Source organism: Callorhinus ursinus, unplaced genomic scaffold, assembly GCF_003265705.2.
Source record: "Callorhinus ursinus isolate GAN/ISIS: 27379988/994484 unplaced genomic scaffold, GSC_fseal_2.0 scaffold21, whole genome shotgun sequence".
Taxonomy (NCBI): domain Eukaryota; kingdom Metazoa; phylum Chordata; class Mammalia; order Carnivora; family Otariidae; genus Callorhinus; species Callorhinus ursinus.
Window position 1 is genome coordinate 21,347,588 of NW_027397083.1, and position 12,823 is coordinate 21,360,410.

Consider the following 12,823-nt stretch of genomic DNA (forward strand, 5'->3'; position numbering starts at 1 on the left):
ATATGGTTTGGAGAACTGGAGGAGATGAACAAGGGCATTCTATATAAGAACAACATAAGTAAAGACTTGAAAGCAAGAATAAACATGGTTTTGAATATATCACCCCAACTGGAGGGGTGGTTGCACTTGAGGGATAATGAGAAATGAGATTAGATGAATAACTTAAAGGTCAGAGTATGCAAGTCTTTAGAAATAGGAAATGGGGGGGTACCATTCAAAGTTTCTGAACAGAAACCCTTGATGATGAAATCAGGGTTCAAGGGGAAAAGAGTGTAATGATAACATTCATGATGCATTAGAAAATATTATACTTGAATGGAAAGAGTGGGCTGGAGACAACCAGGAAGTTGTTACAACAATCCTATCATGAAGTGTTGAAAACTTGTATTTGAAAGCACCTGGGGTGCCTGGGTGGCTCAGTCGGTTGGGCGTGTCTGCCTTTGGCTCAGGTCATAATACCAGGGTCCTGGGATAGAGTCGTGCACGGGGCTCCTTGTTATGCTTCTCCCTCTCCCTCTGGCTGCTCCCCCTGCTTGTACTCTTTCTCTGTGTCAAATAGATAAATAAAATCTTAAAAAAAAAAAAAAAAAAAAGAAAAGAAAGAACAAACCTAACACAGTTAACAGCAGAGACATGGCTTAAATGATTAAATGTCAGTGAGATCTAAATACTGGGCAAATTAATATTCCATTTAAGTTAAATACTAAATTTTTTCTTGGTTCGTGAATTTTCAGAAGTGGCCCTAAGAATCTGTAATGCATTAAGAAAATTTGCTTCATATTTCATTTACAGAAGATTTTGGATCAGCTTTTTAAAATGGTTCCTTTGTGCACCAAAGTGCCTTGTCCTCTTGCTCACCCAGGTGTTTCATGCTTTTTCGTACTTTCCATCCTTACTCTCAAACAGATTGCAGGGAAGACTCGTGCCTTGATTTTTAAAATTAAAGCGATGCTGCCACAAAAGGAGAATTTATCCCGTTACACAGTGTCACCGAACCCCAAAGTTTAAGAGTGGAAAAGAGCTTGGGGATAGCACCTTTCATCGCACAAACAGGAAAACTGAGGCCAAGGGAGATTAAGTAAGAAGTCCAGACTCATAGAGCCATTAATGGTCAAGCCAAGACAAGAATCCAGACTTCCACTTGGAGCCAAAAGTTCCAAGCGGGCGGGACAAGGCTTGAGTCTGAGTTAGGGAGCAAGAGTCAGGAAAGGTGCTTCTTCACCTTCGGAGACCGGGGGATCCGCTAACCTCGGAACCGCTGAATGTTCTGCGCAAAACCAAGGCCAAGATGCCCGCTCCCGGGTCGCCTCCACTACCCTCAGAGCCACCGCTCCTACTCTCGCGATGCTGTCAATCTGTCGCCCTTCCAGCTCCCGCTAAGCCCCGCCCCTCCACCGCACCCTATGTCGTCATTTCCTGTGGGTCTGCAGGCAAAGGGAGAAGATGGCGGCGCTGGGAGAACCTGTGCGGCTGGAGAGGGGTGAGTGCGGCCGAGGCCGAGGCCAAGACCCAGACCGAGGTGGGCGGAGGGGGTGAAGGAATGCCGTATTGCCGGAGGGGAGGAGGGGCGACCCAGGCTCCGAGACCGGATCCAGGCTGTCCCTCGCGCCGAAGTCGCTGTGCCTGGCCCCTCGGAGGGTGCCTGTGGTCCCTTGACTGATACTCAGACCCCTGCCCTGTTCACATGGACTGTGCCGGGACACAGCACAGCTAAACACCACCTGTCCGCGTTCGCAGACACACGCCGCCTAAGCGCTCCTTTGGTGCGCACAACAGTCGCGTCGTCCGGAGACGTGTCAACCCCAGAAACGAACATCACACGCCCAGTTCGGACCGACTGCACTCACTGCCCTTATTTATGCACGCACAAATCCGGTGTGCCCGCCTTCACTCACACATCGCGGACATCCTGGACACACAGCGCATTTACCACAGAATCCTTATTTACGTACGAACTCCGTCATTATTTTCACCACAACCTCACTTGTGTTTGTTTTGGGCTATTTCCTGGCCTAGGTGCCCCTCCCACGTACAGAGAAGGTCCTTTAAAAATGATCCTGCTGATTTGGTCTTGGGAAGAAGGTTACATAACTAGTTGGAATAGTGGTAGGTGTAAAATATTGAACGTATAGTCTTATTCCCTCTTTACAAACCTTAAAACTGGTAACTGGCTGGTTGCTTGCTTTCTAGAGCAGACTGTCAAGGAGAGTAAAATCTGTTCTGCTGAGTAATTGGATACGGAAGAGCCAGTGAAAATATATGGCTATGCTCCTATCAGGGTCCTCAGCATTCCACACTTTCCTTCCCCAAACCTTTATTTCAAGCATGCTTTTGACACATCAGTATTAGAAGTTATTGGTAAATCAAAAACAAACTGAACTTTTTGAGTACTAGTAATAAACGAAATAGAGAGTGGCTGTTGTAAATATCTTCCAAATATTAACATTTGCGGTTACAGCCTGAATATTAACTTCTGCCCCAAGAAGAAATATATTTTTGGAATTATTGTATTTAGAGAAACCTCTTTCCTCATACCTTCACACAAATGCTCACTTAACATTATTTATTCCTTATGGTGTTCACTATTTGTAAGTCTCTTTATAAATGATATTGTTTCCCTCCTGCCCACCAGACCATTAATTAAAGCATCATTTTTGACAGAGGAGTAGTTACCCTGGGAAGACTTACTAAGTTAGGCCTAACACTGTGACATATTCCTCCTGAGCACAATGGCACTGTGCTTTGTAGATGGGAACAGATCTGTTCTTTGTTAACAGGAGTAGGTGTTTTTCTTTGAAAGCCAGTTGTAGGATTCTAACATGTTGGCGGTCTTTTTTATTTTTAAGTGCAGCACAAAGTGTGAAACTTTACCTCTGGCATTTAGTTTTGGTAGTCATGGCTTTTTTGCTTTTTCAGAGTTCTTTTCAGTTCTATAATAGAATGCTCAGCAGCTTAGTAGGATGAATGACTAGTGGTTGCCATTTAGCAGGATAAGAAAGATTACCTCAGCTGTGTCTTTAGAATTCGATTTAACAAACTCTATTAACAAACACTCCCAGCAGTCCTACAATATAAAATTGTGCATATGATCAAGATCCTGAGTGTCTTCTAAATAATCAAAACATGATTCAGTGGAATACATTTGAGCACGTATTAGGTACAGCTTAGGTTCAGTAAAGAGTTTCAATTTTTTGTTAATTTGAAATATTTGTATAGTTTACATATCATAACTTTGTAAATTAAAATAATCCATGAACCAGCAGTCCCCATTCACCAGTCATCCTAGTGACGGGTTATTAGAATGGGGAAAGTCTGATTCCATTGCATTTGATTAACATCAGTTTAAGCTTTTATTACCTAAAATTGAAAAATCTACTTCTTTTTTCACTACATTTATTCCTAGTTTTGCAGTTGCATACACAAAGAAGACCATATTAATTCTGTAAAGTTCCAGACTTGTGGGTATAAAACAAATTTTAGAGCTTTTTCCTTTTAAAAGGAGGCAAAGAATAATAAAGTAATAGGTACTCTAGCCCCCTGGGGTACAAAAACAGTTAAGAAAAAAAAAATAGAGGCAGTTACTAACAGTGTTTTAAACATGACTCTGAGTCTTTTTTTTTTTAATATAAAGATTTTATTTATTTAGTTGAGAGAGGGGGGAGCACAGGGCAGGGGCGAGTGTTGGAGGGGGTGGGACAAAGAGAAAGGGAGAAGCAGACTCCCCACTGAGTGCGGAGCCTGACTCAAGGCTCATCCCAGGACCCAGAGAACATGACCTGAGCCTAAAGGGAGATGCTTAACCGACTGAGCCACCCAGGCTCCCAACCTGACTCTGAATCTTATAAAATTTCTTAATTCATAAAACACTCTCACACTTCCCAATGAGAATTTCCTAACATGCTTAATATATTTGTGTAAATGTGTACAGCCCCTTAATATTTCTTATGATTAATTAACGTCCAGGTAACATAACATTTATGCTCGCTACATGCCAGACATGCATTTTTTGGTTTAGTTGTCAAGTAATTCTTATAAAGAAGGTACTGTTATTTCCATTTTACAGCAGAGACACTGGGGCACATGTTAAGTAACTTGCCAGAGATCACACAGCTAATATTGAGGCCAGATTGACAAAACTTTTTATTTTTCTATTTTGTAAACATATGTATTTGATTGAGGTTGTATTAATTAAAAGACTGTGTTAATGATTATGAGCTGAAAGCAGGCCACAGTTAATTTATTTCTTTATACCATTGTTTTAACTGTGTCCCTGCCACTAACTGTATCTGTTATTGAATGGTTCATATTCACATATAAATTGTGGTTTTCTTTGGGCAGTGAACAGGGATTTCACTAGCACACAGTCTTTGCACTGTGCTTTGATTACTAATAATGATAGATAAATTTTTATTGACTAACTAGTTCCAGAAAGAACTCTCAGCGTTTTGAAGCAATACAGTGTTCATGTGTCTGTCACATGTGAACCTCTGTCCTTTCCTGTGACATTTAGTATTTTATTTTCAGTTTTCCTCCATCTTTCAAAGATACTGTTTTCCAGATCTTGTATGTGTGCAACATTAGGTTCCTAATTACATAAAAATTTAGCATTCTCAGATTTTGCATTCCCTCCCTCTTATGTGTAGTCACATCCCCCCCCACCAAACACACAAGTTCGCGCTCTTATGCTTTTTTTCTCCATATTTTACATTTTTCTGGTTAATCCTTGAGGATTGAATCCTGTTACAGGCATTTAAAGAATCTTCAGAGAAAATTATTTATCAGTGTATGTTTGTTTAACTCTAGATATTTGTAGAGCAATTGAGTTGTTGGAAAAACTGCAAAGGAGTGGAGAGGTACCACCACAGAAACTTCAGGCTTTACAAAGAGTCCTTCAGAGTGAATTCTGCAATGCTGTAAGAGAGGTAAGTAAATGGGATTAAATTTACCAAAAGCTTGAGTTAGTTAGGTGTAAGATAATACTCTGAAATTTGGGTTCAGAAGTTTTTAAGAAAACAAACTTTAGTAAAATATTAGAACCTATCCATCTCATTTTTTGAAGAGAATTTTTTATTGAAGTATAACTTACATGCAATGTTATATGAATTTCAGGTGTACAACATATTGATTCAACAATTCTGTTCATTATTCAGTGTTCACCACAATAAGTGTAGTCCCCATCTGTCACCAGACATGTTATTACAGTACTAAGATTATATTCCCTCTGCTATACTTTTCAGTCCATATTCATTTTATAACTGGAATTTTGTACCTGTTCATTTTTTGGAATTTTTAATAGAAAAACATTTTACCGAGATGGCATAACTGCCTAAAATTTGAACGCACTCATTAACTTCACTTAGAACTCAAACATGGTATATTCTGAGATTTTAAATCATGATGATAACTTTGGGTTTTACAGGTATATGAACATGTCTACGAGACTGTGGACATCAGTAGCAGTCCTGAAGTGAGAGCTAATGCAACTGCAAAGGTAGTTGTTTTGGTTTTTTATTTAGTAAAAGAGAGAGAATTCATCATAAACGAGAGGTTTAAAATAGGTAATTATTAGATATTTGATAGGCTTATTTTGAAAACTAACATAGAGTATCTTTCAAGCCACACTAAACTGTCTCAAATACAGAGACAAGACATTTTTTATTGGCTTTACAAGAAATACTTTATCATACAGTTTAGATAATGCATTAAAAATACACTTGTACAAATATAATAATAGACATGTAATACATAGTTATATATAATATACATATTATATCACTAATTACATAAATTTTCATCAAAACTCTGAGGTATATATTATTCTGATTTTATTGGTGAGGAAACATTAGATTAGGTTATTTTTCTCAAACCACACAAACAGCAAATGGTAGAACCGGGTATTCCCCCAGGTTGCTCTTTGCTTTTCTCCTTTACCTTAACTCTGCAAATACGGGTAAATGTTGTTAGTAGGTTACCTCTTCAGAGCTGCATATGGCAGATTTTATGTGCTTTTCTGTGCCAGTGATTTCCTCCGATATTTCCAGCATTGACCTCAATGTCTATCATGTTTTGTTAAATTAATATCAGCATTAGGTGACTTATACTAGACTTAGCCATTAGCAGATAAATTTGCCTTGTTAGTTACTGGCCCATAAAAGGAAATATTGGATTCTCTGTTGAATATAAACACTTAAACATATGGGTATAGTTTGGAAGAGTGTAAAAAAATGTCTCTGTATTTGAGACAGTTTAGTGTGGTTTGAAACATACTCTGTTAGTTTTCAAAATAAGCCTAACAAATATCTACCATTTGCTATAAAAGTATAGAAACTTGGCTTGAAATTCCTTAATTTTATGACCTTCATGGCTTACTGAATTTCTGGGCCTTAGTTCTATTATCTGTAAAATAGGGCTTCTTTCAGACCTTGGAACCTAGTGGTAGTCAACAAATCTTGATTTCCTCCTCCTTCCCATTTTTGCTCATGGGACCCTGATCTATCATGAAAAATGGTACCAGATTATTTCATTACCTTTAAAAGCAGAACGAAATCGGGGCGCCTGAGTGGTTCAGTCGTTAGGTGTCTGCCTTTGGCTCAGGTTATGATCCCGGGGTCCTGGGATCAAGCCCTGCCGTCGGGCTCCCTGCTCCGCAGGAGACCTGCTTCTCCCTCTGCCACTCCCCCTGCTTGTGTTCCCTCTCTCGCTGTGTCTGTCAAATAAATAAATAAAATCAAAGCAGAATGAAACCAAAAATCTCAGCTTTGCGTTAGAATTAGTGTAGATTAGTCTAAATTTGAAAGTTTTAAAGAAGATGTGACTCTGTTTCATCTTCTGTGGGATTTTAGTATTAACTGGGTGGTTAACTAAAGCAACAAAAAAATTTCACGGTTATATGTACCCATCTTTTTCTCAATATTGAATTATTTCTTTAATTAGCTATTTAGTATATAGTACAGAGATAGTATAGCAGCCCAAATGACTGCATAAGAACACTTACCTCCTTACAGGTTATTATGTAGGTAGGTTGTGTCTTGTACAAAAGCTCCTAAAGGAGCCAGGCTATTCAGCCCAAAGCTTAGGGCTGCTGATATGCTGGGGGAGGAGTTTTCTCTTCAATGTGCACCAGTGCTCATCTGCCAGGCAAGCCTGCTTGCCTGTTGCTGCACAGAAGTTCTGGACACTGGGTGGCCTGAGTGACCTAACCAATCTTAATACCTCCTACATGGACCCAGGGTATGTTTTCTAGTCATCATCTCTAAAACCCCATGCACTCACTTTTACCTTCTCCTCCTAACTGCCAGTGAATTTGTGAGCATGCAGACATCAAAAGTAAAGTAGTTTTAAAAAAGAGACAAAAAGGGGCACCTGGGTGGCTCAGTCGGTTGAGCGTCTGCCTTCAGCTGAGGTCATGATCCCAGGGTCCTGGGATGGCCCCGCATCGGGTTCCCTGCTCAGCAGGGAGCCTGCTTCTCCCTCTCACACTCCCCCTGCTCCGTCTCCCTTTCAAATAAATAAATAAAATCTTTAAAAAATAAAAAAAATTAAAAAGAGACAAAAGAACTGAAACAATAAAGATCACATTTTTAAATATGTAAAATTTTCTTTGAGGCTACTGTGGCTGCATTTGCTGCCAGCGAAGGACATTCTCATCCTCGAGTTGTTGAGCTACCAAAAACAGAAGAAGGCCTTGGATTCAATATTATGGGAGGCAAAGAACAAAATTCTCCGATCTATATATCTCGAATAATTCCAGGTGGAATTGCTGATAGACATGGGGGCCTCAAGCGAGGAGATCAACTCCTTTCTGTTAATGGAGTGGTATGGATGAATTTTATTTGTATTTGTAGTAATGCGTTGTAACCACTTGGGGGTGTATTTGAGTTATAGAAACAAGATTGCGTGCGGGGGAACCAAAGAAGCTCTGTAGTTTAAAAATCCCTTGGGGAGGGTATGTGCTACGATGACCACTGTGAATTGTGTAAGACTGATGACCTGTACCCTTGAAACAAATAATACATTATGTGTTAATAAAAATAAATAATTTATTTAAAAAAATAAATCCCTTGGGGGAATCCTGGGCAGTACTCTTTAGGACAGTGCTACTTTTTAAGGCATTTTAAGTGTGTTTTGCTTCTTTTCCATTGTAAATTAGCAATGCCTAGTGTGATTTTTATGAAGTAATTAAGCTCTCTAGTAGTTAAGGAAGTACCTTAAATTAGAAGTCTGCTCTCATTTTAGTCTTACAGAATAGCAGTTGCTTAATTTACTTCTGACTTAGTGAAATAATAGGGCAAATTGATTGGTATTTGGAGTAATTATTTGGAACTTAAAAATCAGTTCCTGGACTATAAACAGAATATGATTTAGCAGAGAATTTCACACTGATTAAAATGACAAAGCCAGATTATCTCATAGGTTTGTAGTGTTGTGATGATACAACATTAAAACTTTTTTACTTATATGTGTTTTAAACATTTTTGTATTTTGAGTTACCTAACAAAACCTGAATATTAATTGTGTTTGTGTTCATGTCTATTTTTTTTTCCTAGAGCGTTGAAGGAGAACATCATGAAAAAGCTGTAGAACTGCTGAAAGCAGCTCAGGGGAAGGTTAAATTAGTAGTACGATACACACCCAAGGTCCTAGAAGAAATGGAGTCACGCTTTGAAAAGATGAGATCAGCGAAACGCAGGCAACAGACCTAATGCAATTCAAAACTTTATAGTCCATTTTGCTTTTAGCTAGGAAAGTTTTCCTTGTGACCTACTGATGGCCGCAATGCCAATGATTGTAAAAAAGAAACAGAAACTTCCCGTGAAGTCCTCCTTGCCATTTTATAAACACCTACTTTAACATTGTTTATGGTTCCAGAGATGCATACACTTTTTTCTGACAAGAAAAAGTGAAAGGTGATGAGGGCAATTCTGTCCTGCTGTTTTTACAGGCCTTTTTCAAATGCAGATTTTGTCATAAAGTTGTTATAGATTTTTAAAAATGCTTTTTTAATATTAAAATGTACTTTTACATTCTTAATCTTTTTTTAGAAAAAAAAGTTTTCTTCATTTGGCTGCTTATTTAAAAATAACAGTTCTCCAATTCTTTTATTGCTTACTCTGTTTTTTTTAACTTGTAAAATTTCTTCATGGTTTCCAAGAAATTAAACATTAACAGTCTCAGCTACAGCAGTTCATTACACTATCAATGTTAACACCACGGCTGCATTTTGTACTTTGAACACATGCATAATATATATAATCAGTGGTAAATCATAACGCAGCAGAGTGGAAGTTTTTTACTTTTATTTAAACATAATGTATAATGAATATTCATTTGTACTGATTTATAAAAGTTTTTAAACACTGAAACAATCATTGCTAAAATATATATTCTTTCATAATTGAGCAGTGAGGCAAGAGGATGTAATTTGGTTGTTGGCATTACTGATTATATCTATATTCAACAATATATCATAAATTACAAATGCAAAAACAGGTTCAGGTTTCATCTTTTGCAAATTTTTTTAATGCTGTTCATTTTTATTTAAGTATATTTCGTATATTTTGGTTTTTCCATTCCTAGAGATGAGCCAGTTAGTTTGTGCTGGTAAATAGCAGAAGCAAAGACAAAAAAGTAATACTTTTAACCTCACTAGTCTCAAGAGTTACACACTCTTAACTAGCTCAACTTAAAATAATTGACTTTAAATAGGAAGAAGATAGAAGGATATACTTAAGATACATAGAAATTACGAGGTGATATGTTCATAAGAATCTGCAGACTCTTAAGTCAAAATGAGGAGGAACTCATTCATACTGAGACGGTTGAATTTAGAGATTTGATCTTTGATTCAGATGATGGGAATTCTGAGAGATACTTTCATTTGTCCACTGGATGTCACTCTCTTACTGAAAGGCAGCTAGTAGTGTAGGACTGTGACTGAGGTCTTTTTTCAAGATGGAAATTGAGAGCTGAAGTTCATTTTCAGTCACAACTTATAGGAAAATTTGTACGGATTTTAAGAATTTTAAGTGACAGATGCTAAAAAGAAGGTAATGGGTTGAAATGTATAAGGAATTTATCCTAATTACTGACCCTGTGTAAAAAGTGGGCATTTTGTAACATTCCTTCAGGAAGAATAGAAATGTATACCTTTTTCTGCATGTTTGTGAGCACTGTGAGTCTTATAAGATTATTCCAGTTTTCAGTGATTTTCAGAATAAAAGTCAATCAGCATTGTTTTTTATCATTTAGGTATTGAACACTGGATTGCATGGTTGAATGTGTCTTTAGTCCACTATAAAACGTGCTTGTACTGATAGGATCATGTTGTTAAATTGTGTATTTTCAAAATTAATTGATGTTTTTAAAATGTTGAGACCAAAGTAGTATAGAAGAATTATGGACTTATTTTAATTTAATTGTAAAATTATTAGAGGTATTTGTTGTAGAGCTTTACATATTAAAGAGAGCTATTGGTGCATATAAAAACAGTAATATTATTATGCTCGTATTGCATTACAGGGTAAGTAAATCCTGAAAAACCTTATTTAGTATAGCTACAGCTGTAGTAGCTCTCAAGGGCGTGTCAGCATTTCATTATAAATTACAGCTTCCCGGTTCAGTATCTCAGCTGTTTCAGAACTTTCAGCCAAGTTCAATCTTTTTTGGTGTTGAAACTTAGTAAGTTGAGTAAGCTATTTTTTTTTCTTCTACAGTAATCCACAATCTGTTCGTTGTGTGGGTTGGCACTTATTTATAATTCTTAAAATAAAGATAGCTTAAAGGAGCCAAATACAGTAGTTTTGCTTGCTACTGTTGAGCATGAGTAGCAGTAGTTTGTTTTTGTTAATGGAGCTTTCACAGTGTATCCCAGAATTTTAAATCTTGACCACAGAAAAATAATAGTCATTCAGTGGCAAAGATGTACAGTAGTGGCCTGGTATAGTGAGGGAATGAAGGGAATTGTCATCTTATAAATAAATGTATGATTCATGAATGTAACTAAGCACATTATAAGTAAATAAGTTTTTTATTTCTAAATTATAAACTACCCAATTTCCATCTATTTTCTTGGTATTTCAAAACGGGTGGATTCAGTGATTCTCAGCCTTCGCTGCACATTAGAACACCCTGCAGAGCTTTAAGAAATAGTACCGCAGGAGTCCCATTCCATACCAAGTAAGTTCAGAATCTCCGAGGGTGGGGCCAGATACTTATTTTTTTAAACTTTCCAGGTGGTTCTAAAGGACATCTAGGGTAGAGAACCACTTGTTTTCCCCTTTATAAAATGCTCTAATTATACTGGACTCTGTGTGGAAGTATCAGAATAGAATAACTCAAATTATAGCTACTGTTAAGTAGCTGCAAATACACTAATTGATTATCTTCCTTAGTAATTTCTTTAGGAATTCCTTATTTGGGAAGTAATTACAGTTTATCTTTTATCTTTTTTTTTTTTAATCTGCCAATAGTTTAAATGTACAATTTAAATGTCTGTCATCCTTCTGCCCCCTTTGCCTTTAAAACTTAACAAAAATAAATGTTTATTAGTTGAGAAAGCATGTTTAAAAGCTGCAGATGAGAAATACTGTCATTGATAATTATGTGCTGTCTTCATATGGCCACTTTATCCAATAGTATACTAGATTATAATGGCCTGGTTTGGGGTTTGATAATTGAGATGTGTTTTAAAAACTCATTGTCTTCCTCTTCTAAATTTTTTAGTTATTTTGCTCAAGTACTTAAGTAGTTTGGCTCAAGTACTTTGTTTACAATTTAAATGGTTAGCATTTAACAGAAGAAATGGCTATGTCTTCTCTGAAAAGAACATCAGCATGACTTGGTGTAGACTTAAAAGAATATATGTTGTGAATATTTTATAATGTGGAATGATCACTGAAATATCCAGGACTCTGGTAATTGTATTTCCTGAATAAATGTATGTTTATGAATTTTCTAACTTACATTTTGTTGTCTCTTCTAACAGTCTGGTTTTATACTTTCTATTGTCCAGAATTCCAATAGTGTTTTTTTAACAGTTGTTGTAGTTCTGTAATGGTTAAATAGTGGAGAAAACCAAATTGCTTGCTCATTAATTTTCAAGAACTTCCAAACTAATATGTATTTGGACATACTTTTTAAAAATATCAGCAAACGGTATGCTTCTACTTTAATTCTTTAGTTGGAGGCAAAGAAAGAAACCCCAAATGGATTTAACACTTTTTCAATAGATGACTTCATTTACCAAGTTAATTTTGATTCCAAGGTTTATTTAAAATAAATTTGTATTATGTTCTTGTTATTTGGATTTGGAAAAAAAAATTGGTATAACTACACAATAAATGTGTTTCTGAAAGCTCTGTATAACATAACTTTTAAATAAGTTGAAAAGCATAATGTATGGTGGTTACTGGAGTGAACCTTTGAATTCCTATATTTTGTTTTGTCTTTCATAAAATACAACTACAGAAAAAATTCTCTTGTGTTATTTTGAGAGAGGCAGTATGGCATGTGATTGACGGCACAGCGTCTGCGGGCTGACTACCCTGGTGTGAATCCTAGACCCACCATTACTGTGTAATCTTACATACGTTACTTCTCTGTGCCTTAGTTCCCTCATCTGTCATTTGTAATAAGAATGCCTGTAACTGGTCATTATCTGTAAAGCCCTTGGAGAGGTGCCTGGCATAGTGAGTACGGTTTGTGTTTGCTATTATTTGCATGTAAAAGCTTCAGGGACATGTGGCCACATAATTAAAATTAGCAAGTTCTTACTTTTGATGCCGTGGAAATAGCCTTTAAATTATGCTTGAAGTGCACCTGCGTG

The 12,823-nt window shown here is 36.9% G+C and overlaps 1 protein-coding gene across 1 annotated transcript; it reads left to right on the forward strand.

The window, feature by feature from the left end:
• The first annotated feature begins 1,370 nt into the window (after positions 1 to 1,370).
• On the forward strand, positions 1,371 to 11,406 carry LIN7C (lin-7 homolog C, crumbs cell polarity complex component). The gene is made up of 5 exons (XM_025879008.2): positions 1,371 to 1,480; positions 4,804 to 4,922; positions 5,420 to 5,491; positions 7,606 to 7,815; positions 8,547 to 11,406. Exons 1-5 carry the CDS (start codon positions 1,444 to 1,446, stop codon positions 8,700 to 8,702), a joined length of 594 nt encoding a protein of 197 aa, XP_025734793.1. The 5' UTR covers positions 1,371 to 1,443; the 3' UTR covers positions 8,703 to 11,406.
• Positions 11,407 to 12,823: the final 1,417 nt, after the last annotated feature.

What these genes read in the sequence shown, in the direction of transcription:
- LIN7C (XM_025879008.2), top strand. Translation starts at nt 1,444, where the DNA reads ATGGCGGCGCTGGGAGAACCTGTGCGGCTGGAGAGGG. An exon ending in ACCTGTGCGGCTGGAGAGGG is followed by an intron (nt 1,481 to 4,803) that starts GTGAGTGCGGCC and finishes GTTTAACTCTAG; the next exon opens with ATATTTGTAGAGCAATTGAG. An exon ending in TCTGCAATGCTGTAAGAGAG is followed by an intron (nt 4,923 to 5,419) that starts GTAAGTAAATGG and finishes TGGGTTTTACAG; the next exon opens with GTATATGAACATGTCTACGA.